This window comes from Clarias gariepinus, chromosome 25, assembly GCF_024256425.1.
Source record: "Clarias gariepinus isolate MV-2021 ecotype Netherlands chromosome 25, CGAR_prim_01v2, whole genome shotgun sequence".
In the NCBI taxonomy this organism is placed as follows: domain Eukaryota; kingdom Metazoa; phylum Chordata; class Actinopteri; order Siluriformes; family Clariidae; genus Clarias; species Clarias gariepinus.
In genome coordinates, this window is record NC_071124.1 from 8634661 (window position 1) to 8662313 (window position 27653).

General features: G+C 38.2%; 1 protein-coding gene across 4 annotated transcripts in view; it reads right to left on the reverse strand.

The window, feature by feature from the left end:
* Positions 1 to 250: 250 nt before the first annotated feature.
* The window catches only part of limk1a (LIM domain kinase 1a), a 64175-nt gene continuing 36772 nt past the window's right edge, over positions 251 to 27653 (reverse strand). For 3 of the 4 annotated variants that reach the window (XM_053486722.1, XM_053486724.1, XM_053486723.1), the window contains 13 exons: positions 13479 to 13588; positions 12691 to 12888; positions 11443 to 11548; positions 11082 to 11281; positions 10762 to 10948; positions 9745 to 9831; positions 9290 to 9421; positions 8951 to 9010; positions 8243 to 8308; positions 6811 to 6973; positions 6494 to 6549; positions 5945 to 6102; positions 251 to 3837 (listed from right to left, as the gene is read on the reverse strand). In XM_053486722.1, the coding sequence (XP_053342697.1) occupies positions 3660 to 3837; positions 5945 to 6102; positions 6494 to 6549; positions 6811 to 6973; positions 8243 to 8308; positions 8951 to 9010; positions 9290 to 9421; positions 9745 to 9831; positions 10762 to 10948; positions 11082 to 11281; positions 11443 to 11548; positions 12691 to 12888; positions 13479 to 13588 (1701 nt within the window). In that variant the 3' untranslated portion in view covers positions 251 to 3659. Of the gene's footprint in view, positions 3838 to 5944; positions 6103 to 6493; positions 6550 to 6810; positions 6974 to 8242; positions 8309 to 8950; positions 9011 to 9289; positions 9422 to 9744; positions 9832 to 10761; positions 10949 to 11081; positions 11282 to 11442; positions 11549 to 12690; positions 12889 to 13478; positions 13589 to 20245; positions 20443 to 27653 lie in introns of those variants that run through there. The other variant, XM_053486725.1, reaches the window with a different exon arrangement.

A 27653-nucleotide genomic window follows, 5' to 3' on the forward strand; every position in this document is an offset into this window, starting at 1 on the left:
CTGATGAATGGACTGTGATTTTTGGAAAGCTGAGTTAAATTTCACTTGCCACAACCAGGCCTGATTACTGCCAGACCTGTTGCATTAAGAAAGAACCTGTACTGTATGAGGCTAGAATAATATCCTTTATTAAATACTTTTATAAAACTTGTGTTGTGATGTAAACTCAGCCAGGTATGTCATTAAATTATGTTAACATGTACTGTATGTACTGTGTGTGTGTATATAAAAACCAACCAACACAATTAACTGTTAAGGAGCGGCAGTTTTATTCCAGCTGCAATCAAATATAGTCGACTCCTTGGATTCGCAATTTTCATGGCCAGAATTTTAAAGTGCAGAACATTTTTTTTCACAGCTTGTGTACGACTATTAAATTAAATGAAAAAAAAAACAAAACAATTGTCGTAAAACAAAATACAAAGTTGACAATGGATATATGGAAAATACAGCATAAATATAGAAAGCAACAGGAAGTCTCATCATGAGGGATTAGCAAATGACAGAAAAAACTAATTTATCAAAGTACTTAATCAAAAAAATTCAAAATGCTCTACAATTCGTTGGCAAGGCTAGCTTAAAACAAAGGCACAGCAATAGTCAGAGGTAAAACGATCCTTTGCAAAGAAGGACTGCTGCAGCATTCGCACATAAGCTCAGTCATCATGCTTGAAATAAAGGTGGAAACACATCCAGATTACATGCCCATACAGTTTTCACATGGATCAAAATGTACACTTTGCTGTATATACTGTGTATTGGTGAAGAGCCAAGCGTGCACATTAAGATATTCACTGTACTTTAAGTGGAATACTAATACCAGTAATTTTTTTTTTATCAATAATGATGCCCTGAGCTAGACTATCAATATTCAATACTAGACTAGGACATTAAGTGCTTTCAATGGAGGTGAAGCAGCATTCGGTGAAAATGACATTGTACGTTTAAGCAGTCGTTATGAAACAGAACATCTTTCACAAAGGATCTTTCTTTAGGCAGCAGAGAACCCGTGGGCTCCAAACCCCTGTTTATCAAACTTGGAAGAAACTCTTACAATAAAAGTACTGAAATACCATCGAGATGTATGAAAACAGCCACAGATTTTACCCAGAAATGTATGTTTACTATATATTTTTTTCCTCTTGTACTATTGCATATTCTACAATATGTTACATACATGTATAGTGTGAGCAATTTGACACACTTCGGCTTATTACAATGTGATGCCAAGTCCCATCTAGGGAAAATATGGCTTTCATAGGTTTCAGCAAAAATAAGTATATAGAATATAATCAGTGAACTAAAAAATATAGCTGGCCTACAATCTCCCGTCACGTTACACAATGTACATTAATGCAAAAAAGGAGAATGACAAAGGGTAAAAAGCGATTTCTCGCTCTCTTACACGCTCATGGATGTAATGAGTCTTATGTACAGTAGATGCCTTATATCTAGACAATAAACATATACACACACACATCTCTACAAAGAACAAATGATTCCCAGGACTGATGTTTTTCAAAAAACTAAAAAAGACCATCAGTGTCTTGCATTCATGTAAGAACCAGTACATTTGTCTGCTTCTGATACAACAGATCCATTTAACTGTAACCATTAGGAAAAGAAAGGAAGGGGAAAAAAGGTCCAACTTTCTTTTGATCACCATTTTCTTATTTAGTGCAAATTAAATCAGTGGAAAATCTATACAATTTTTTTTCAGTGGTTCTGTTCATACATAAAAGATCTTTTCTCCATTTCTTGGCCTGTGACTGCTATCTGTACACAGTCCTCCATTGTGTTTACTTCCAGAAAAACAGTATTTGCTGTGTTAGAAGAATAGCCAATGTTTTTTGGAGGAACCCTCACACAGCCAAGGCACCATGCAGCTGGTCCCCGACAACTTGGGGGGTGAAACAAGGAAAATAGCTGGGTTTGACCACATAAACAGACATATTTACAGGCAGCAAGTTTGTGTAAACAGGACGTCTCCCATAGGGAGTTTCACACACTAGTGAGACGAAGGCAAACATCACTGAGGCGGCACTGGACTAAAACCACAAGCATGGGATTGGAACCCGATTTCCTTTCTTTTCACCATATTTAAACCAGCCTCGATATTATAACAGAGTTTACATGTAACAAGATGATCATGAACCTGATCCCATTGCCTCAACAGAACACTGTTTCTGCACCTTATTGTAAGAGACCAAATGTTACAGTGTGTAGTACTACTACATAAATAAAGTGTGTGCAAATGATACAGTTAAGAAATCCAGCTGGTAAAACAAACAAAAAAGTCCTGGACACCTATAGAAAGACATACGAGACACACACTCTCCTGTTTTGCATGGAATGAAAGTCTCTCGGGCTTTCATTGTAACCCATAGCCAATAAAAATATGTCATACCTGTATACAAAATATGTCTGTACAACGTCGAAACATGTGCAATATGTTATTTAATATATATATATATATATATACAGTATGTCTTGGACTTACTGGTGGAGATGGTGTAATGTACCCGAGAGTGTACCTTGTTTTAGACCAGGGGTGTCAAACATGGGTGGCCGGGTTTGACCCTAATGTGGCTCAAAGAATTAATTTCAAGAATCCATTTTTTTAAGTTATCTTAATTTATGGGGGGAAAAAGTGATGTTATTTTACAAGAGGACAAAATACTGCAAAAATTTACGTCTTATGTGCTACTGAGAGGTAAGTCTTCTTCAGCAAGTTCATTCGTTCAAATATATAAGCATGACTTTTTCCAAATAAATTAGGGGTTTCATAAATAGGGGAAATACTTGTGCATTAACATTTAATTTTTTATTTTTTTTTAAAGAAATTATATTTAAAAAAAGGGGTAAATACTTATGCAAGGCACAGTATGGTAAAATCATCATCCGGAAAATGTGGGGGGTTTTTTTCGTAATGAATTGGCATCAGTTCATCTATGTGAAATATGTTTCATCATTTTGTGTGTTCTGAAGTACCATTCAGAGAAATGTCTTATTATCCCACTTGACTTTGGATTAGGTATAACGTGCCCAGTTATCCAAAGTGAGTTTGACACCCCTGTTGTTGACGAAACATTGTCAAAGCTACTGTACATGGATTGACACAAAACTAAAGGAAGCATTCTATACACACTAATTCGTCTCAAAGTAGTCCATTTTGTCTTGTATTCAAAGCCAAACAACAAGTAGTGCAGAAAAACAGACTATTTACAAACATGCGCTACTTTCTTGTCTGACTTGTCTGGAGAACACGGTGCCTCTAGAAAAAAACGGGTCCTTTTTACACAGTCTTGAATGAAAATTGGATGGATATACCATTTCCTAACAAGCCGTGACATCAATAATCCAGTTAAAATGGGTGGACTGGATGTGAATAACTCTGATGAGACAGTGGAGAAGCTAAAGTGACAGTAGAGGAATGATGCCCTGGATTTCAGGATGAAGGAGAGCCATTTCTTCCATGTTGTCTTCAAAACCCACTGAGTCCGCATCAACTGTGCTCTCCAAATCCTACTGTGGACTTCTAGTTATGGAGGGAACTTCCCTGAATGCCAGTCCAGTAGCATGAAATGGCACCAATACTCAAGCCCTCCTTTTCCAGCAGGTTTTTTCCCCCCACAATGTTCGGAATGAACACCATGAGATCAGATCCTGATTGGCTCTTCGGGCTGCTCTCGATGAGTGGACAGCTTGTTCTCATCAGGCGGATGCTTCTGCCAGAAATCTAGATGGATCTGCTCCAGGTCTGAGACCAGTTGGAAGCGCATGTTCAAGTGCATCTTTAGCTTCTCAAGCCATTCTTCCAGCTTTGCAAAAGGAGGCCTGTAAGAGAGAACAAATGAAATTCAAGTCATAAGCACAGACAATAACATTTACATTTACGGTAAGTGCCAAATTATACAGTACTAAAACTCGTCGTTTGTCTGCGTTTGTCGACGGGGCAGAGCTCTAGCTCTAGCCATGCTGCAGGGAAACTTTCTATGACGAATCATTTCACGTGGTACAGATATTCCCATACCTGTCCCATTCCCCTGATCTTACTCCACCTGATGCTTACTTCTGGGGAATGTTAATGGAGAGCGTGTTCAACTACAGTATGAAGATCCACTAAGAACTGTGTCTGCATTACGTGAGCAAATTTGAGAATCTGCACAAACGATTGAACACCGAATGAACACTTTCTACAGCGAGGCAGTAAACACTTTCAACCCTTACATTACACATACCATGGTTATAGTGTATAATATGATATTTCTTTAAGGAGAAACAAAATCACAGATGACAACATGGTGATATTGTTGGTCTTTTCATTTCAGTACTGTATATTTTGGCGCATACTGTACATCATTTGGCAGACGTCCTTATCCAGAGCGACTTGCATAAGGGCTTTAAAGTCTCCATCCTTACACTGGCTTTGTAGATTTATGACTAAAAGTACCCTCAGACATACACTGTTGGGAAGGTTTTTTTACATCGTGACTCAGTTGTACGGACATCCACAGGAAGTTCATTTCACCACTAGGTGCCAGAACAGAAAACAGTCTAGATCCCCGACAGATGGTGGAGCCAGTCGAGTAATGCTTGAGGATCGGCGGAAAATGGTGCTGTGCGGAGTGTGATAAGTACTTTGCGGTAAGTGGGTGCTGGTCTTATTTTTGGCTTTGTAGGCAAGCATCAGTGTTTTGAATCTGATGCATGAGCTAGAGGAGGCCAGTGGAGGGAGTGTAGTAGTGTGGGAGAACATAGGAAGGTTGATTCAAAGCATGAAAGAAGAAAATGTATATATGAAAATGCAAACCTGGAAGTACATACTGTAATTCTTGGCCTAATTTATATCCAACCTTTTCAATGCTTTTAGTTTTAGCTTTTCAAACTTTTTTTTTTTACATTGATTTTTTCTTATTATTCTTTTAATATTTTAATTTTTTTCATAATCTGTATCATGGCTAAGGAAGAGATTATGTTAAGGAAAATGTAATCTGTTTACATAATCATAATCTGGACAAAACGTTTAGAAAGATAGTGTTATTGCCAAGAATAATGCAATCAAAAGATTTCTTTTAAAGCCATAATAATTTGACAATTTAAAATCGACAAATGTGGAACAAAATTAAGATGCCTTGATTTATTTTTTTTATAATAGTAACAGTTTAAATCCTAGTTACTGGTGCAAGGCAAATCACATGCTTATAACAATTTGAGCTAATTCACATGGACATGGATGTCCACATAGTCAAAGACTCATTTAAAAAAGATTTTAAAAAATCTTTTTGAGAATAAAAATGGATGCTTATTGAACGAGTTTCCAATTGTAGCAGTTTGTAACATTTTTGTAACAGGTTTTTTTTGCAATTGGATAACACCAAGGACAGTTTTTTCTTTTATTATTATACAATATGTTAAAAGCTTAAAGGCCTGCCACTAAACAGTTTGAACATAAATCAACCCACTGGTGAGACTAATGAGTAAGAAAAAGGTTGCTAAAGCACATAAAGATTAATAGAGAAAAGATCATGCGGTCTGATGAGTCTAGATTGACCCCATTTCGAAAGCAAAGTGCACATAAGGGTAAGAACGATGATGCATAGCGGCCACTGTTCAAGCCTCTACAGGCAGTGCTATGATGTGGGGGTGCTTCAGTTGGTCAGGCCTAGCCTCAGCAACATTGTACGGCTATAAAAAGAAATCAGCTGATGACCTGAATGTACTGGACGACCCGTTTGTTTTTTTTAATGATGGCACAGGCATATTCTAGGACTCAAAGTGTAAAAGAGTTCTTTTGGGAGCACGAGGAATTATTTCCACATAAACTAGCCACAAAACTGTGTGGCGTAATCAAGGCAAAAGGCAGTCAGACAAAATATTAGTATGCAACTTTTTTGGCCAGACAGTGAATACAGAGATGCTGAGTATATTAGCTGGCTCGTACCGTTTCTCAGGATCCAGGTCACAGCACAAGACAGCCAGTGGAAAGAAGGAGCGGGGGCAATCTGCAGGGTAATAGTGCTCCAGGAAACCGTTCACATTGAGGCCAAAGTCTATGGCTCGGGGTAAGTAATCAGGATCTGCATTGACTCGCCCAATAATCTGGAAAAAGAATCATGAATCTTTATTTAGTAGCTTTACTTAACTCTTGGAAAAACCTAATTTTAGAATATTTTCCAAACCAAAAAAAAAAACGAATTTTACAACCGGTCAGTTGGACATGCATTGCTAATGAATGAACAGTGCACATAAGGCATACAGTAAATCACACTGGACAATAAACAATTTTTTTTCTTTAAGCTTAAGAACCAGTTCAGTAATGGCAACAGGGTTGTTAAGATCCTTTTAAAGTGAAGCTGAAAAAGCCGGTAATGGTTAACATGCTGGGTTCCCTGTTAAAAACAACTGCCTGAGATCCTGTGCGGAGAAAGAGGGGCAATTTCAAATGTTTAACAGCAAGCCGAGCCAACAATTATTTCCTCAGATCACTCACCTCACACAGCATGATGCCAAAGGAAAAGATGTCCACCTTCTCATCGTAGCTCTTTCCTGCAGACAAAAAAAAAAAAACACCATGGCTTTAGACAGGAAGTTACAAAGAGCTACAGTAGATCTGATTCAGTGTTTCTTTGAATTTCTGTACTATTAGATCAAACACAAAATACAAACAGAACTTTAAACTACAAGACAAAAATGATTTCCAAAGATATGCATAAATCTGTTACGATAAAGGATGAAATATACAGAATAATAATAATATTATTTTTAAATATTCTATAATATTAATAATATTAAAAAAATAAGACTGACCATGAATCATTTCTGGAGCCATCCAGTAAGGGTTGCCCACAACCGTGTATCTCTTCCTCCTGTCTGGTTTCTTCACACCCTGAATTTTTCCAAGTTTGTCCTGGTTCTTGTCTTCTATCATTAGGCGAGCAAGCCCAAAGTCCGCCACTACAACACTGTTGTTCTGAGGACGGAAAGAAAAACTCTCAGAAAATACAAAAAGAATCAAAAAGAAAGATAAAAGAAATTGGCTGAACTACTGGGATTTTCACAGTTAGCCAACTCTAGCACTTAAGGAGAATGGTCTGAGAAAGAGAATATATCCGGTGAGCCCTAGTTCTATGGGCGAAAATGCCACGTTGATGCCAGAAGTCAGAGGAGAATGGAGAGGCTGATTTGAGCTAATAAAGGCAAAAATAACTCATGTAACATCTTGTTAAAACGGAGGCATGCTAAAGAGCATCTCTGAAGGCACGTTAACACATAAATCTTGAAGCTGATGGGGTACAGCAGCAGAAGACCACACCAGGAGCCACTCCTGTCAGCTTGGAACAGGAATCTCAGGCTGCAGTTTGCATGGGCTCACCAAAATTGGGCAACAAAACAAATTGGAAAGAGTTTGCTTGGGCTGATGAGTCTTGAATTCAGCTCTGATATTAGGAAAGGTACAGTAGGGTCAGAATTTGGCTTAAACAACAGGAAAGCATTGATCCATCCTGCCTTGTATTGTTTTGATGACCATGTCCATCCCTTTATGACCGTAAGATAACGCAGCAGAACTCGAGACTCACCAGAGCAAGCAATCTCCTGTTCCACTACGTCCCAAAGGTGCTCTATTGAATTGAGATGTGCAAGAAACCAGCCTGAACTGATTTTAGCTTTGGGATGTACGATTGCATTACAGGTTAAGTGTTGAGAGACACAAGGGGTCCAACCCTGTACTACCAAGGTGTACCTAATGAAGTGTATATTTTGATGAGACTTGTTTGAGGTGGCATGTCAGTAAGTGACTGATGTAGGCTGTAGGATAATAGCCAATGACAAAGTGGTGCGATATGGCTACATCCAAAAGTTTTTAAATTTCTAATTACTGGAATAAAAAGTTGTTCCATCATCAGGTTTATTTTTTCTCTCAAAGATATTTAGAAAAGAAAAAAAAAGCAAATGTTGAAGAAAAGGCCAAGCTCAACATCTGTTCAATTACTGTAGCTTTCATATATTTGGTTTTATGTCACTATATCAGCACTTACATTTTATTTTGCCTCACTTATAGTTGGTTTTACATAGATAACTAGTTTAAATATTTGACGATATCTGCTTTTTACTTTACCATTCTCTTCCACTTTACCATTTTCCAAATTTGAAAATATTACATAAATGCAAATAAAAAAACAAAACTGCATTTTAATTAATTTTATTGCACAGAGAATGCAAATCTGGTTTGGATACCCACCTCTCGGACCAAACAGTTGTGAGAATTGAGATCACGGTGAATAATGTTCATGGAATGTAAGTAGGCCTGGGAAATAGTAAAGAGAAAAACAGTCACATATCATGCAAAAAAACTAAACAAAACAAAAACACAACCAGCAACTTGTGATAATTTTTACGATGGTTCGTATACATTTTTGTAATCCATGAATCTATAAGTGGTATCGCAGGCCTGACAAATAAGTGAAAAATATTTGACCTTTAGTTAACTGTCATCTTCTTAAATATAAGCGAGGAACTTTACTGGACTATGTATAAAATGATTAAATGTTTAAGGCCATGTGACTTTTCAGATTTTTTTCTCCTGTCTCAAGAGTGGCCACATGATGGCAGTGTGGAGACATGTGCAGGGACATGTGCAGGGACATGTGCAGACATGACATTTATACTGGATGCCTTGAAGACTGTATAATGGAATAGCAAGTAAGTTTTGGGAAATTTATTATAACCGTATTATAATTAATTATATCCAATTAGCTTAATCTGTTGGGAGGTAAACCCACCAAACACGGGGAGAATGCAAACTCCAAGCACCCAGACCCCGAGGAGGAAACTGAACCCAGACCCTGGAGGTGCAGGGCAACAATGCTACAGTAAATGTGCCCAAAATGTATTATGAGATTGTATATTTAAAAAAAAAGGTGTTGTACACATGTGACCTAACACTTACCATTCCAGATGCAATATCCTTGGCAAAACTCACTCGCTGGTTCCAGGGATAATTACTGTCCTGTACATGTGAAGACACAGATAAAGCATATTATTTGTGATGCATTACATGCATATTTAAACTAAAAAATGTTTCAAATACCAGAAATGTATTAAATGTATTAATATATGGTCATCTAAGCAAAATTGCTAACGAATGGTAAAGAAAAACGATTCCCCACTATATAACATACATATATTAATTCAGGGTACTGTAAAAACACATAAGCGATGCAGCGTTTGAATTTAAACACAGGAACTTTCACACAAGATATAAAACACCCTAATAACATGCACGTACCATTTTCTTAATGATGTCCCTGAGGGTGCCTCCTTTGATGTACTCGGCGATGAAGTTCAGCCTCTTGTCTTTGTAGAGGACCCCGATGAACTTGAGGACGTTGGGGTGGTCCAGGCATCTCATTACTTTTACCTGTGACCAAATTACAATTAGTTTAACTGGATTAATACCTTATTAATACCTCATATATTAACACCTCTTCTTGTGTTGGAGGAAATGAGAGTTTTCCTTTAAATTAACTTCCTTTAATAAGTTTGTAAGGGATTGACTTTGTTTCTAGACACTTTCCATATTGACCAATCGAATGATGGCATAATATTGCAGAAATGAAAACAAAAGTAAGACGATATTTAAAGGCCAGTGGTAGGAATTCCCCTTGAGCGTCTCTTCTCATATTTCATGGTTTGTTTTTCATTCTTGTAGGATTTGAATTCTAACGGTGGAACATCACTTACCTCCTTAAGGAAGGTCCGCTGGGTCTCATCGTCAAAGCGAATGAGCTCCTTCATGACCATCACCTCACCCGTCTCCCTGTGGGTCACCTAATCACACACACACAGACATGCACACATTGAGATCTCCAGCAATATACCACCTTAAAACATGATTTATTCAAAAAACCAGGCACACACTCTTACAGTATCATTATTTATTTGAAACAAACCTGGCGAATCAGGGTGATTTCTCTCACCTTTGGTTTCGTTTTGATTACAAGTCCAATACCAATCTACATTTCTTTAATGGTTAATTACATGACCATAATGCGAAAGCAGCTTGACATGCTGTATATCCAGATTAATTTCTAAAACCAGAGATGACAGTGGCAATAGAGAGACGAGAAAAAAAACACTATCTATTGATTACTACAGATGTCTATTCGTCTATTAACTGACAACATTATTATCAATATATATTTTGTGTCATTTTTGTATCGTGATATCAACTTTTTCAGAATGTTGCACCTACAAGGGACCAGGTGCAGATTTTAAGTAATAATGTAAAGCTGTGTTGAACCTTTGTCTTGTATAACACCAAGTTGATAAACTTGAACGTAGTGAGATTTTTACAAGCTGTGTTTTGCTGGTGTAACTGTCTGTACTATGGTTTATCCATTGCAGCAGGAAGGAACTGGCTTTTTATAGATTTAATTTTTATTCTTGCTGTAAATTCCATTTTCCCCATTTTAAATGTTATCTTAAACAAATTGAACATTTGTATAAAACCACATGCACAGACTCGTCCTCCTGTATTTTTCCATTTTTGACTCACTACTGCCACCTCCTGGTAACATTCAGGCAGCTATCCTTTCATCACTCTATTTGCATTGTTCCTGGGGAATGCACAACAGAACTGTGTTTTAGATCAGGCAGATCTCTTCTGGTCATTTGATTACCAGGAAAGAGCAGCTGTCACTGCTGCTAATAGATACGCCAAGCCCAGTGCTGCTATGCAAAGTGTGTGAGGGTGTGTACCTTAATAGCTTGACCGTAGCAGCCCTTTCCAAGCACTTCTCCGTGGATGAGATCGGACGGACGGAAGATTCTGTGTGTGCGGTTTGACACGACACGGAGAGACTCGGAGCGTCCGATATCCTTTCTTGGAGACACGGGGGATGCAGCATTACTGGAGCACGGCGACTTATCGATACTGTAGCTACGCCTGCAGATGGGGAGACGTTAGGAAACGAGTTAACTTCTTATGCCTTTTCAAATTCACGTTCACAGTACATGAGGTTGGCTGAAAATGCAGAAATTAGGAAGCGTAATGCAAGAGTAATGTGAGCTGGACTGACGTGATCATGCGAGTGCGCAGGCTGTGGCCGTCGTGATTTGGTGGCTGTGTGATTGGTGGAACCGGGCTGAGTCTCTGAGGCAGTGGGCTCGGGCCGTCCACTTGATCCTCAAATGAGCTGGCGGGGTTGTCAGAGTCGAGGGGGTCATGCTCGATGGTGAGCTGCAGGAGTCGACTGGTCTCTTGAATGAGCAAATCGATCTAAAGTGCAGGCCACAAGGGGGAGACACATATTCAGCAACCAAGTTGTTTATCTTACAACGTACTCCTGTTTACACGCACACACACACACACACACACACACACACACAGCTATCAAGAGGATTGACTACGTATTTTTCCACACACTTGTTTTTCAGTACCTCATCAACCGGAACATTTCGGATGGGGGTGCCATTGATCTCCAGGATACGGTCACCAACATGTATGGAGTTCTTCACATCAGGACTGATGCACTCAGAATCCACCCTGAACACACACACAGTGTTACTAAGGTGCTGGCATTAACATATTGTAACATGCAATGCTGCTAACTAAGAATACAGACATAACCCAAACCTCAGTAACCTCAGTTTTTTTTTTTACACAAAACACTCCAAAGCTCACGGAGACCATATAAAATCAGATAGGAGTAGTACCACACTATAATTATTCTGCACATAAGCATTATGATCTCTGACAATCCAGATCCAGAAACTGACTAAGATTACGTTCACATTACAAATCACGTTGTTCAATCCTGTTCCTATTTTTAGGTGTGTATTTGTATTTTATTGTGTCGGTCCACATTCATAATTACAAGTGAGGTTTATCTGACTCTATCGTGGTCGTGTCTGTGCTCGGGAAAAAGCACGCATTCGCAAATCGATACGTCTTTGTCCGCACCATCTGGGATAAAAAACATCAAACTTTCTGCCACCTCTCGTTTACTTCAAACAATTGATTTTAGCAGATTCTAGCTCTGGAGAACGACAGGCAGTTACTCAGCTCTATTTGTTGAGGTCCAAATAAAGGAAGAAAGTCAGATGCCTCGGTTCAGCTGCTATGGGCTAGCAATGCTATGAAATCCCCATGCTATTGGTGCTGACTGACATCAGCAAACCCTATGCATGTGCAGAGGCAAAAAAAAGTCACGCGTTCCGACCTGCCTGTTCTCGCATTACTGTGTATCAGAAACATATGAGCTATATATATATATATAGGACCACATACTTTACAAAAGTGACTCAGATTCTGTACAATCAGGTCAATGCAATTTTAATTGTATAGAGTGCTTTTAACGGTGGACATTGTTGTAAACACCTTTACAAAAAAAAATCAACTAAAAATGCATAAATTTATAGATATATTGTTTAGATTCCTACTTCAGCTTTTTTTTTTTTAACAACCTGTATTTGGTAGAAGGGAGCTACAGGACTGATGCTGACTGACTGCTGATTAGCCTAACGACCAGAACTAACACAAACCAATAAATAAAACAACCTTTCAATTTTCTAGCCTCCCTATAAGTATATGTACATATACAAATAAACAGAATCGTCTCCCTACCCTCATAATACAGTACAAGAAATAGCCCTAAAACACACACACACACACACACACACACTTACTGTGACACACGGACTGTGTGGCTGTAATCAGTACTGTAGCCGTTTGGGCTGGTTCCCTGATCGATGGACAGAGAGAAGCCACGCTTTCCATCTGTGGAGGCCGGAATGGACACCAGCGTGACTGTGTGAGGTACTCGTGAGCATGGAGAGTCGGGCAGGGTTGCAGGGGTCACGATGGTCTCGTAATAACAATGTCCACTAGAAGAAGAAGAAGACAAAGAAAACATGATCAGAAACATGGAGATGTGCAGTACTATGGCTTAGGCACCTTATTTATCATTTTTGGAACAAATTCTGTTGTGATGTTCTACTGTTTTTTTTTTTTTTTTGGTTCCTTACTGTTTTACTGAACTTACCATATTAAAATGTTTCATAATGTTTAAACACCATCCTTGTTTACAGTATTTCTTTGCATGTGCCTGTTTATCAATTAATGGTTGGATAAATACATCAACGATATAAAAAGGTATAAGCCCAAATCTAAACCCAATCCAACACAACCATCCATTTCTGAAATACAAAAAATCTTGACATTATTCAGCAATCCAAACAAACCCACTCTTCTACCACAATGCAGACGTTCACTTCTGAAAGAATGCGACACCAGATAAATGCTACTAAAATCACTAAACTAATCTCTTATCTCACACACACAACCACACACACACACACACACACACACACACAACCACACACTTCCTCTATATGTCTGAACAAGTCAGATGGTTACATTCCAAATGAGAGGTAACGTTACAGTTCTCGGAAATACTCGCTCATGAGGAACTCACCAGTAGAGCTTGGACCTCTCCACCAGAGCGTAGTTGTCTCCATCGCCAATGAAGGTGCGACAGTTCAGGCAGGTGAAACACTCGGGGTGATACTTCTGCTCGCCTGCAACCTGAAAAAACAATATCAGTTAAAATACGATTTCACAGTTATTTATGTGACGATACAAACTATACTGAACGTTTTCTTGGTCTTCATCCAGTATGCTGCATAACATCCACCTAGAGCTCTAACTCTCCCCCATCTTCACTGACTCTCTCGTGAAGTCAATTTTCCAGTTCAATCTTCCTAAAAAAAGCCATGAAATAGTACGTTCCCTGATCAGTGACCTGATGGTCACTGATGGAGTTTCCTTACTTTCATGGCATACCACAACCATACTCTGTTCAGTGTTAAATGCCAATGTCTCGCTTTTGTTTTATTATCCCACTTCTCTTGCTATTATTGTTTTGCCTTTCTCCACAATTATTCCTTTTTCCTTTGACTTTGAAAACTTGGGGCCAGGGGTAGCTCAGTGGTTAAGGCATTGGACTACGGTTCGGAAGATCCCAGGTTCAAACCCCACAACCACCAAGTTTCCACTGTTGGGCCCTTGAGCAAGGCCCTTAACCCTCAACTGCTCAGATGTGGAAAAGAGATAAAAATGTAAGTCGCTCTGGATAAGAGCGTCTGCCAACGCCTAAATGTAAATATCAATCTCAATATTTACTTTTTTGGTTGCTTTTTTTGCCAGCTCGTCCACTCTCTCATTTCTCCGGATACCTAAATGGGCTCCTTTATTACATCATAATAAGGTGAGTAAAAATGCAATTATTACCAAAACGTAACGTTAAGTCGTCTTTATCCTCATTATAATCATCAAGCTGCAAACAAAAGCCAGGACTGAGTTCTGAAAACAGATCTAGATCTCCTGCAGACTTGATCCCTATAGAGTAAATCCCCAAACTACAACAGTCAGCAAAAATGATGCTTTAAAAAGAAATCGATGCCTATTGATCCAGACGCCGCTCATTCTAGCAGAAAACATCACGCGCATACAAATTCGCTCTACTCACTAAGTTTAGACCCATTTCTGACATCCAGCCATTACTCTACATATACAACGACTTTACTCACATGACCTCTCAAAAATGTGTTATATTTGACTATCATGTAAGGATACAGCTTATTTCCTTACAACAATCACAGTCTTTACAGTACGTTTCCAGATATTTCCTAGTATGCATGCATAAAATGTCGATATCCCACGCTAAGTGATATAGATTGATGCCCATAGTATGAAACATAATCCTATAAACATGGACGTAATATGGAGGCTAAGACTGAGCTTGAAAGAAAATGGCTCATCTTGGAGCAGCGAGTGTGAGTCAGCAGATCCTGCTCGACGCAGTTCAGCATAGTGACTTCACTCTCAATGTTATTATAAGGCCTGCTGGCTTTTAAGACGGGCACTCACAAACACAACACAAGGTCATTAAATCGATTCTCTTTTGGAAGAAGGAATGTAAACATCAAAGACAAAGCTGGACACTATGACGATATAATATTGATGCTGTGGTAAGCTGAGTTACAACCTTATGTCTCATTGTATAGCAAGTCTGGCATGTTTAATCTTTAACTGTGGCCAATACCTACCTACTTTTAAAAATCAATCTAGTTTAAATAATATTGTGGACATTTATGGCAGTTGTAACTATACATCTGAGCAGTTAAGGGTTATGGGCTTTGCTCAGGGGGCTAAAAATTGCAGCTTGGTGGTGCTGGGATTAGAACATGTGACCTTCCAATCAGTAGCCCAACATTAAGATCCGAGATAAATACATTACACATTTTAACTGAATTACCAAAAAATGTAAATAGCTGTTTCCATTAACTGTTGTTTTTTCCAGAAGGAAGCACTTCATTTCCGCGACGTGCACTCACCAGGGTCTACACATTGCCTGCAAGTCAAGTTACAATTCACAGCTTTATTTTTAAAGAAAACGCTCACCAGAGAAAATGATCTAATGTTACAGATAATGTTTGTCTTGCATAATTCTTCTCTGTAGCTCACATCTATTAAAATGTTCACAAAAGGATGCACTTTCAATTTAAAGTGCAATATTGAACAGTGTATTTTTTGTAACCACATTTTGAAATGAGGACAGAGAAACACAAGCTATTTGGGCTTCATTCATTTGTCTAGACTGGTTTATATTAACCTTGTATAAAAAAAAAAAAAAAAAACGAGGCCAAAATATGTTGCTCATCAATAATTAACGATTTTTCTATTGCTGATTGTTAACTTGTAACTATTTGTTTAAAAAAAAAATGTGCTCAGGTGAGACAATCCCTATTAAAAATGTCCATCACACAGCATGAAGTCTTACATGTAAAGCTCAGCATGAGAGTCCAATACTTGTAAGCAAATAACAGAGTTGAATAAAATGTTCAGCGATGTCACTGGTTGCTTAATAATAAACATGTTACAAGCAACAAAAATATGTACTTGTACTAAAAAAGGTATTAATGTATTCATTTTATAATCAGTAAAAAAAAAAACAATAAGTACAGCCCGAAACTCTGTAGCTTCAGCAAAGGTGTGAACCACGACAGAAGACAGCCAGAGGAAACAGTCATGACGCCAACCACCTCCTCTTTCTCCATGATGGTACCATTTCATGAAAACCATTTGTCGGGCTCGTTATACTCCTAACACCACAGGAAAGACCACCTGGCTGACCACAGACAGACAACAGACAACACACACTTCTGCTATAAAAAGGTGTCGAAAAACATCATGTCATGTGACCGCGACTGCTTCACAACAGGAACAACCTTGGACAGACGTGGGCAGTTCAAAGTCCAAAGATATACCCCAAACTCATCAAGGTTACAGGAAGGAGAGAAGAGACCACACGGTCCATTGGACTTACTGGTGCATTAGGCATCTGTTTCTCTTTTCCGTCTTATCTACATTAGATTTTAGCCCGGAAACTGTTTCAGCTCACAGAACACACACTTGTAATTCTATAAGCTACGTGCATTGACTTCTGTAGTACAGTAACATGGCTTGATGAACCAAAAGAAAAACCCAGTGTGTGTAAACTGAAAGTCAAAACCGGCACGTAATGTTATCATTTTTGTCGATATAAAGAAGAAAAAACAGTCACATAATGTAGCTAACTGCTTTACAGTGGATTTTCATTCCATCCTAATCTTGCACAAAAAAAAAAAACTTTTGGTTTCCAGCCCTCCTGGACTTCAGAAAGACCTCCTTTCTGTCTCGGTTAACGTTATGTCATCGGCACGGCTTCCATAAATACAACAGTATGTATACACTGATCCGCTTTTTAACCAAGTCTAAGAGGGGTTAATGGGAAGTTCTGCTTTCCTTGATATGCTGCAATCACAAAAAACATTCTACTCTCATGCGAGTGCTTTTATTTTTCTTGTGCTCCAAAAGGTCCACTTCCTCTTTTTTTTAATTCTTGATGACTGGAGAAGGTGGGTGGTATTTAAGGGAAATATCGGACCCAAGATAGGGACTCACCACACCTAGTAAAGAAGTGTCTAAAGGTCAGAAGGGTACACAAGGTTTACTGTAAATCACCCAAATATGTTAATTTAGGCCTGCCTTTAGTGTTAAAACTAAAAATGCAGACAGACTTTTATTTATAGCCTCCTTGAAAAACCAATATGGTGCACATGAATAAAGCCTTACCTGTGGTGTACCTGATAAAGCCTTAGAATTGAGCAATGAAAGAAAGCAATGAATAAACAAATACTGTAACTAATCTACTTATCACTCTTATCTGTCTTTGTTGTTGCTTTCAAGATTACATCACTGACGGTGTCATAGGGTTTTCCCTAAAAACTAAAATGTTTCGTGCTAACAACCTTACACAAGACACAACTGGTATTTCACTATGAACAGACACATTTATGACTCGTACACCTTCTCAGTGTGAATTTTACATATGTAAATTTTTGAGTTACATGTGTATTTTCCCTGCATACATTAACACACTATGTACTGAAATTGCTTTACCTGTTTGTGTAAAAAAACCCTTTATAATATAGGGGTTCAATATAACTTTCAATATAGGGTTGAAAGTTTTCTTAGTACGCCAGAGTCATGATCGGACTGTCTGCTTCATGACTAAAACGCTGGCCTACCAGGAACTCCTTTAATGGCCCAAACTTGTAGAAATGGCTTGGCGCCAGGTCGGGAATGTACGGGGTATGTGGCAATAACTCCCAGGTCAGTTACTGTAATGCGCAAGTGGTGTTTGTGAATGATTGTGTACAGTTCACTCAGACAGATGCGTCTATTCAACAAGCTGGCGACAAGTTACCTGTCGATTTTCAACTGCAGTGGGATCCGAGCCACCTCTGCCGGGGTCGTCATTCAGACATACAGCCTTCTTCAAAATGTTTGCACCATTCAAAAGTTTTATATTTTGAAATATTTGCTTAAACCAGCATGTGCCAAAATGTTTAACAATTTGCTAATGCTAATATCAAAAAAGGTTAAAGAATGATGCTTTGTACACTTTATCTATTTTTAGCCATGTTTCATAACATTATAAACAGTAGTTCCTTTACAGCTTGCCTTTTTTAGAGGTCTGACTTACCGTATAAAAAAAAGCAGATTAACGTACCGAAAAAAGAAAGGAAAAAAAGAAACAGCACAACCGTTCCATCTTTAACACTTTCAAATGTGTTCTGAAGAAATGACACTGGGAGCCTTTCCCCTAAACATGCTAAACCAAGACCTCACAAGAAATCCTTACCATATCAACAATCACACACACAAATGCTATTGTAATAATAGAATTAGCACATATAATATATATAAACATGTATATGTCTATGTAAACTTAAGCATATAAACCTGTGAGGTGTTTCGTAGTCAGCACTATTGTCAGGGAACGCTTAGCACCTTCTGACCGATCAGAAACAAGGATTCAACATCATGCTTACATTGGACAATATTGGACAATTGGACACTATTTCTTTAATCGGCTTGAAATCGTTGAGAGTTGAGATTCCAACTTAACTGTTTACATGGACGCTGATCTGATAAGATCAGTGTTTACATGCTCAAAGCGTTTAATTATAATCGAATTTTTCGTGAAAAAAATTTTTTCAGTCTGCTGCAAATACTGTTTAACAAAAGAATATGTATTTTTCTACACATTTGATGCTGGATTCGACTACTCGTCTCTTCAGGGAAATCTCACCTTCGGCATTATGATTGGTCTCAAAAATCCTGTCTCATCTCTGATTGGTTTGGTGCTTAATGAGGTATTAACTGGTGAGCCAATCAGTGCCAATCTTTCACCCAGAGACCCAGTTAATGAAAGTAAAACATGGTGGAAGAGATTTCTCTCATGGAGTTTACAGATCAGAAATAGAAGCAGAATTTCCCTCCTAGATGTCACCTAAACCACATGGGGCAAACATGCTCAGAAAGATTATATTCATTCCAACAAGGATGTAACAATCAGGACTAATCTTAATCTATTGAACAGATTATATTATGTTTTACCCGTCTCTAATTCTGATTGAAAATTCCATCCAGTCGGGCCGGATCAGGTCAGACTGTTCCAGCGGAGGTGTTTACATGATGCGTCTTTATTTCTAATTAGGGTATTAATCCGATTATTAAGGGAATATTAGGATCTATTTAAACACCTTTATTGCACACCTTGGAAGATGATCCTCTTGGAAGATGTTCCCCCAATACTTTAGGTCTGATTATTGTCTGTTTTTTAGCATGTCTCGGATTTGAACTCTAAACCTTGTGGCCTCTAGCATAAAACTGTAACCATTGAGCTCAGTCTTCCCAGGGCTGCTTGGTTATTTATGTTCCCCAGTAGATTCCAGGTCTCGTATTAGTTGCTCCTCCAGCTGCTACTTCCATTAAAAACGTGAAAAGCAGTACTTGTTGAGTGTTAAATTTATTAGGTCGCGTACCCTCGCTGATTGCCTCCATCATTTATCTTCATCAGGCGCACATTATTCACATTTATCTACAGTATATAAACAGAGTAGATTTACCAGATGGGGTTTTTAAACCGAGGCTGATGCAGCATGACTGCGTGTGTGTGACTCAGTGAATATCACTAACAGCTGCAAGCACTACACAGAGACATGACATCAGTGTTGTAAGCTCAGGCATAAATACCTTGATAATAATAAATGGCGGAGAAAGTAACATGGGGCCGTCTGGGCTTGTGCCTGGATGATTAAGGACCCTTTTAAGCCAACTACAGTTTAATATTTAAGCCGCGAATCATAGAAATGCTGCAATCCTCCTAGCAAAGCTGTAATAAAGGATAACCGAGTACGAGACCTCTAACGATGCCATGTAAATGCATAATGAATGACTTGATCTCTGCAGCTGTACAGGATAAGACTGGAACTGGCGCATAAAAAAATTGTGCCAGACAAGTACAAATTCAGGTCGAGATCATCAGCAAGTGGGCCTTTTACAGAAACGCAGTCCCACCCAAAGCCACAACATGCTTTCATAAATCATACATACGACTCGCTTGTTAATACTCAAATCAAGGATTGTCGCATCTCATGAATATTCAAAGCCAATCCCTAAACACAGCATCCTAAAGAATGTCCCCAAGGACAGACTATGTGTTTGCTTTATGTCCCCAGAGTCGCCATGCGTCTCACAATAATAGTTTATGTCATGAGTGAACCGGCGCAGAACTCGAGAGCTTTGAGCTGACAAGACACCTAAGCAGGAAGGAGGAACACCGTATCTTACCTTCTTATCCCTTTTCCACAGTTTCAGACAGCAGAATCCCCATAAAAACAGGTCGCCCACCATGACAGCGTCTACGCTGAGCACATTCTAGCAAAACGCTGCGGTGTCGAAAAACAAAACAGAGCCGGCGGCCAAGAGAGGAGAGGCAATTCTCCGGGCAGTTCTCCACGCCCCCAGCGCTGAGCTCATCTCTGAAAGCATGTCACATTGCTCTCGTTCCGCTTTCTCTCCCCCTCTCTTTCCACACGCCCCTCTCTCGCTATCTTTCTGTGACATCATCACTTCCTGCCGAGCCCACCCATGTGCTTCTGCGCAGTGTCTTACTACCTCCTCCCCCCACCTAACTATCCTTTCACACACACACGCACACACACACACACACACACACACACACACACACACACACACACACACACACACACACACAGTTGGTTGGCTGGAAATCAAGCTTGAAATCAAGCACAACACTAGGACTATAAACAAAGAGCTGTAATTTTTTACGGTGCTTACTGTAAATATTAATGAAACATTTATAATCAAAGTGTTGAATGATGTAAAAAATTATAAAAAAGTGTTAAAAAAAAAAAATAAAAAAAATTATTTGTCTTCTTCATATTGACCCAAACACTTACAGCTCTTATTTCACAATGCATTGTAAACCAGTGGAGTGTATTTACAAAGAGTGTGTGTGTGTGTGTGTGTGTGCGGGGAAAGGAGGAGGGGGTGATAATGCTAATCAATGGTTTCCGGCCAGGCAGCCTGCTCGCGTTAACAGAGGTCAGTTTGCTGTCATTTTAGAGGGCATTGTATGTACAGTCAGCACTCTTCATTTTTTTTTTTTTTTAAGAGACAGACATTTAGCTTCTATTACTCAAGTGAACAGACATAAAATAGCAAATTGGAAAATTGCAAATCTGCTGATAAGCTCTTTAGATATCGATTACTGTTCAATCATTCCATTGTTCAGTACGACAGCTGGCCAGATATATGGGGGGCTATGCATCTTGCATTCACTATTCATGTGTGTCAGCCTTAAAAACCCTTATATTGTGAGGTTAAACATGGACTACCGAGTCAGGTTTGAAAGCTATTGGTTTTCAAAATTAGACAAGATTGATTTGTACCCAGGAACAATTGCTCCTCACTTCCCATTGGCCAGGACTCGGGTTGCTTTTGCTCTCCGTTCTTGGGTACACTCGTGTATTTACACGCTCTGATTTAGCAGATGGCAGGAAGCACATAATCGGTTTGTGAGTTGCCATTAAACACAAAAGAAAAAGAGAACAAGGATGTTAACTTTTAAGCTATACCTAATGTTATTCATTTATTTTAGAACAAAAAAAAGAAGAATGCGGTCATATCTCTTCCTACTTTATCAGCTATGACTTTGTAGGTCAGATTATGAGATTGGTGGGTGCTACGCCCACACTGAAAGTTTTGAGAAGACTGATGGCACAGATGACGTCGCGTCTAAACAGCAGTCTACTTTCGTGCTTAAGTATGATTGGCTTCCACATTTGATTCGATCTGTGCCTGAGTTTGCTGAACTGTACCCGAGACAAACTCTTCAAGTAGACTCGGACCAGGTTTCCGAGACTGGAACAATTGTGTTCAACACCACTTTTCTAGCGGGGTTTTGAATGTCTTTAAACAGACCGACTATTTCACGACCATGTTGGTTAGACTCTCTGCTTTCCCAACATGTCTGTTTGCAAAAACTAACATGTGACCCAAGATATCATTGGCATCACACAGCAATCATGGCAAATACTGAAATTTCAGCATGACTGTTGACTATCATTGGACATAAACTGTCACGGCAACTCATGATCATGTGATGATGATCAAGGTGACGCATAAGTACACTAGGACGCATAAATACTCTGAATGCCATGGCAACTAGCTGTCTGTCTAGCAAATGTAGAGGTAACATATTATAGGGACAGAACCACTGTAAAATAGACAGAGAATAAAGAAAAATATAACTTGACAAACACTAGAGTTTTGTTTAAACACCCGCTTATACTTTACAAAGAAAGGTATGTTGATGCTATAACTTACACATTGCAATGTTCTTTATAACCTGACCTAGTTGATCAGTTAGATGGAACGTAAGGAAGAACAACAAACATGATTTAAAGACAGGCGTGTTTTAGAGACAGAACTTGTCGAGCCTGATGTGCATGTCTGTTAAATATAATCTGAACACATTATGTATGCGGAAGGCCCAGGTTTGATTCCCAGCCAATGCCCAAAACCCCACTGGATGGTCCGCTGAGGCGACCACTTGCCGGGAGCAGCCAAGGCCATCAACAACAACAAAAACAACATGTTATTGCACTTTTTAAATAACTAATCAACACAAAAATTTAAATGTGCATTACTATAATAACAATAATTATAATTTTAAAAATAGTATTACTATAGTGCTATTACATCAATTACTTACATTGAGACATTAGTGAAAACTTTACAGGGGGAATACACTGGAATCACCGGGCATTTAGTCAGTATTCAGCTCTATTTTTGTCTTCTGCGTGCTACTGTACGCTTCCTTATTTTTTAAGCTTGTGTTACTAATTATGTGCAAATCATTGTATTGTATTGTGAAAGTATTGCACTTTCCCAGTGTGTAAGAACTTACTATATATATATACTACATATATCATATATATATACTACATATATCATATATATATATATATACATATATATACATACACACACACATATATATACACATATATACACATATATACATTTATATATACATATACATACATAGATATACATATATATATATATACACATATATATATATATATACATATATACACATATATACACATATATACACATATATATATATATATACACACACTGTTACATCATATTAATTAAATGATGTAGGTTCAATAAAACAATGGAAACAGATGTTTTACTGTAACAGTTTGCAAAGTGCCTAAAGATCTAATAGAAATGATAAAAATTCATTGTTTACTAAACGCCCCCAGCAGCAACCTCATTTCTCCTTTCCTCTGTTCCAACCCCCAGCATTCAGCATCACCAGTATACTGTATACACCAGTATGCCATCATCTGCACCTGTTTCTCACTGGTTCATGCCATAAGTTAGATGCTTGAGTGATTAATATGTCACTTTGTGACAGGGAGCTGATTAAAGAGGGACAAAAGCTTTCAAAACCGAGAGTCAAAAAGTCCTTCAGGAAGCCTACCACAGAGAACTACATTAAAATACAAGAAAGTCTGACTTCTTGGTAGCAAAATGACATACTGCGAATTTTATAAAATATGTGAGAGACATTACATAGTGCTATATTCATTAACAAAAAAAAAAAAAAAAAAAAAAAAAGAGTTGGTGGAATATAATTATTGTTTGGTCATGGCAATGGAAAGAGTGAGCAATTCACGCTATTTTAGTGTAAAAAACTATGATGCTGTAAACAGCACCTATACAGTGCTTATTTATTTTTGCTGGAAACCACAATGTGTGTGTCATACTAGAAACAGTACCAAGATAAACCCACTAACCACCATCATCTTTTCCTGGTATCAATGCTCAGTGGGAAATTGAGAGTCTGCATGTAACCAACCGCACAGTTGAGACTGACGAGAGCAAACGCAAAAGTCTCGTATTATTGCAGCACTTGTGTTGCCAACTTCGTTATTTGTAAGCATGATATGGATATAATTCACATCTAGGCAACAGTGAGACACAAACAGTCCCTTTGTGCGTGTGTTGCTTCATACCGGTGGGAGTTGTGTTTGTTACAGAGGTACTTTCCATGTACTCACCCCGGGAGAGACATGCGCGTGTCACGCCATTTCAGAATATTACTGTGCGAACGGTAAAACTTGTGGCAAGTGTCTTTATGCGCGAGGAGTAATGACAACTCGTAGGCAATGTTAGAAAAATGAAAGGTCATGAAAGGTTGCAAAATTCATTTAGAGATTTAAATTAAAATTATGCTTTATGCCATTTTAAAAGGAGGAAGAATTGTTCTACTTGCGAAATGTGCTATTTGCGCGAACTTTGTTAGATCGCAAAGAAGGTCTCCAGAACAAAAGTCTGTGTATTATTATATTACAAAAGCTCCTGGGATAGGATCCAGATCCGCCATAACCCTGTATACAGAATATTAGATATCTACAGCTGAGAAACTATGTCCGTACATCTATCCCCCACTTTGAACAATTAGCAGACGAACATGATATATATAAATTACTTTCTGCCTCCCCTGATGCCTCTAATTTGATTTCTCATCTTATGGATGTTTTTACTGGTCAGTTAGACATATCTACCCTGTATTTGAAAGATTCCTGGGAAAAGGATTTAGGCATTCAAATTACTAATGAGGATTGGAAAAAGTCTATTAAGGTCATAAATAAATGCTCTATTAACTCAAGACACCAACTTATCCAATATAAAGTAGTACATCGGCTTCATTATTCTCGGGTTAAGCTTAACAAATTCTACCCCTCCATCTCCTCTAACTGTAACAAATGTGAATCTGCAGAGGGATCCTTGGGACATCTTTTTTGGTCATGCCCAAAACTTTATGAGTTTTGGAGCGAAATTTTCAGATTCTACTCTAAGGCTTATTCTTGTACTCTTGCCCCTGATCTAGCAATTGCTATTTTTGGTTGGTCTGACTCACTTTGTGGGTTCAGTCATCAAATTAAAAAAGCTGTCCAATATGGAATGGTGGTAGCTAAAAAAATTATTCTTTGTTTATGGAAAAAGGCATCAAAACCACTTTTTAAATCCTGGCTTTCTGAACTCTCTAGCACTTTGCATTTAGAGAGACTTAGACACAATCTTTCTGATAGCATTGCTGACTTCGAATCCACCTGGGAACCCTTTTTCAGTTACCTGTCAAGCGTCAAGGATAGTAGTTTGAAGTAATGACCTTTTCATGGTATGTAAGATCATTTAATTGCCCGTGCCCACTGGCCCAGAAATATATGCATAACATTGTTAACCTATGTATAAAGCTGGAGGAACTGATGTAACAATAGTTTTAAAACCCCTTTTTTTTTTTTTTTTGTCTTTCCTTCTTTGTCTTTATAGTTGTTGTTGCTTTTTTGTATTGTTCTGTGTTGGTTAAAAAATAAAAATATAATATTCAAAAAAAAAAAAAAAAAAACCCTGTATACAGAATAAAGTGGTAGGGATGATGGAAGTGAGTGAATATCCATACTAAAATACTGTCACCAAGCAAAGGAGTGAAAAATAACATTGGCTTAAATAAGTTTATGATCCTATACATCCTATACACACCATAAAATATTTCTGTATAGAGTCAGTTATACAATTTTCTATTTGTAGTTGCTATAAAAAAAAAACAGCTTTTAAAAGCTCATATTCTAAATGAAAAAAGAAAAAAAAAACAGTTCTATATTGGTGTTTATAAGTAGAAGATTTATTATATTCTTAAAATGACTCTTTAGGGTTACCGAAACTCTGTAAAACTCCCTGAACATCATCAGTGTGCCTTGCCAGGGATTCGCTAGAACTACCCTGGAGAGATGAACACTGTTCTTCCACAAGAATTTCCTATAGTGATGCGGTAGAGAGCGCTGTCTAACAAAGACTTCTCTCCCAAAAAATCTCCCACAGGTCTTTAGCTGGGTTGAGATGTAAGGATCGGAACGACTATAGTGTATGATGTTTAGTGAGCCCCTGTGCCCAGGGGGCAGCCTCATGTTGAAAAGATGAAAACAAATTAGGCCAACACAGAGGTGCCAATACATGCAGTTCCTCGAATCTCCACTAGGTGCTGGCAACAAAAGATTCAACTTACATTTTTATCGCATTATACATTTATGGCTTAACCAGGGTTTAGGTGGACAACCAAGATGGCGACAAGTAGATTTTTCACATTTAAGCTTTAAGACTGAAATCCTATGAGTGACTAAGTTCTTCTTATCCATGCTCATCCTGGAACAGTCCACGTCCTTCAGAATAAAAACGTTCCATCATAGAATAAAAGATAATAAGTAATAAGAATTTACTGATATTATATTATATTGACTTACTGTGTTGATTTGCACAGATTTTTCCCTCCAAGTGGTCTCAAACCACACTAGTTTAAACAGGCCTGTACGTATCCCAACATACAGTACCCAATACATTTTGATCCAATTCCATTTTTTTCCACCACAGAACTCCCATAGACCCTCCCTAACCTATAGTAGTGCGACAGTACTATATTTGCTCTACGTATGGCTGTCTTGATTATTATACGTTACTTGCATTCTCTTAATTTTAATTCAATTTTATTTGTATAGCGCTTTTAACAATTGTCATTGTCGCAAAGCAGCTTTACACAATCCAAAGAATTATTTACGTTTGTATGGAATGTGAATGTGTATGAATCAAAATGGTCAGTTTGTCCCTGATGAGCAAGCCGAGGGCGACAGTGGCGAGGAAAAACTCCCTAATGTGGTAACAGGAAGAAACTTTGAGAGGAACCAGACTTAACAGGCAACCCATCCTCATTTGGGTGAACCATGCACACTCACGTTTTGTCTGAAACAAATGTACAGTGTTTTATGTTGGTCTGTATTCTGAGATCCACAAACAGCTGAAATCAAACTCCTTGTGTGCCAACAAACTTGGCGAACCAAACCCGATTCAGATTCTGATCTGACGACATCTTGCACTGACAAGTATACACCAGGATTAGAGCTGCAATTCTGTTTTTCCCTACAAATCCAAACGTGTGTGTCTTTTAAACACAAATAAACCCTATTTCGTACAGATCTAAATGAAGTTATCTCTATAGTAACTGTAACCACTGAAAACTGAGCCAATCGAGCCTCTGGGATTCAATACTGGATCTTCTTCCAAACCATCCTGATCGTTAAAAAAGACGACACATGCCAGACAGAGAATAAGGCAAGAGAGAGAGTGCCAAGTGTGATCTCACTGTAGACTTGGCTCAGGTTGCCCGGCGTATAAATCATTTTCTGTGACAGACACAAGATGAAGTGTACAGTGGGATTTGGATAACTCTTAAAAGTTTAATTACAATCTAGGTGAGTTTTGGTTCAAAAATGTTATTGAGCCATGTCTAGAAGCATCGTAAAATCCAAGATAAACAATGATTGCTTCACAGTAATTGTAAAATGGCTATATGCACGCTATTCTTCTTTCGTTCTTGTAATGTATTAAATTTCCAACTATTAATCATTGCAAATTAAAACAAGCATCTGATTAGTAATGGAACTTGGTTGAATTATAATCTATTAATTATACTCCAATATTTCTCACTGTTTATAGGATTGAAAATTTCATAATTATTCATTCATTTTCCTAATTTAATGAAACAAGGACATGAATGCTGTCCATCTGGCCTGCGTTCCTCAGCCTTCATATATCAAAT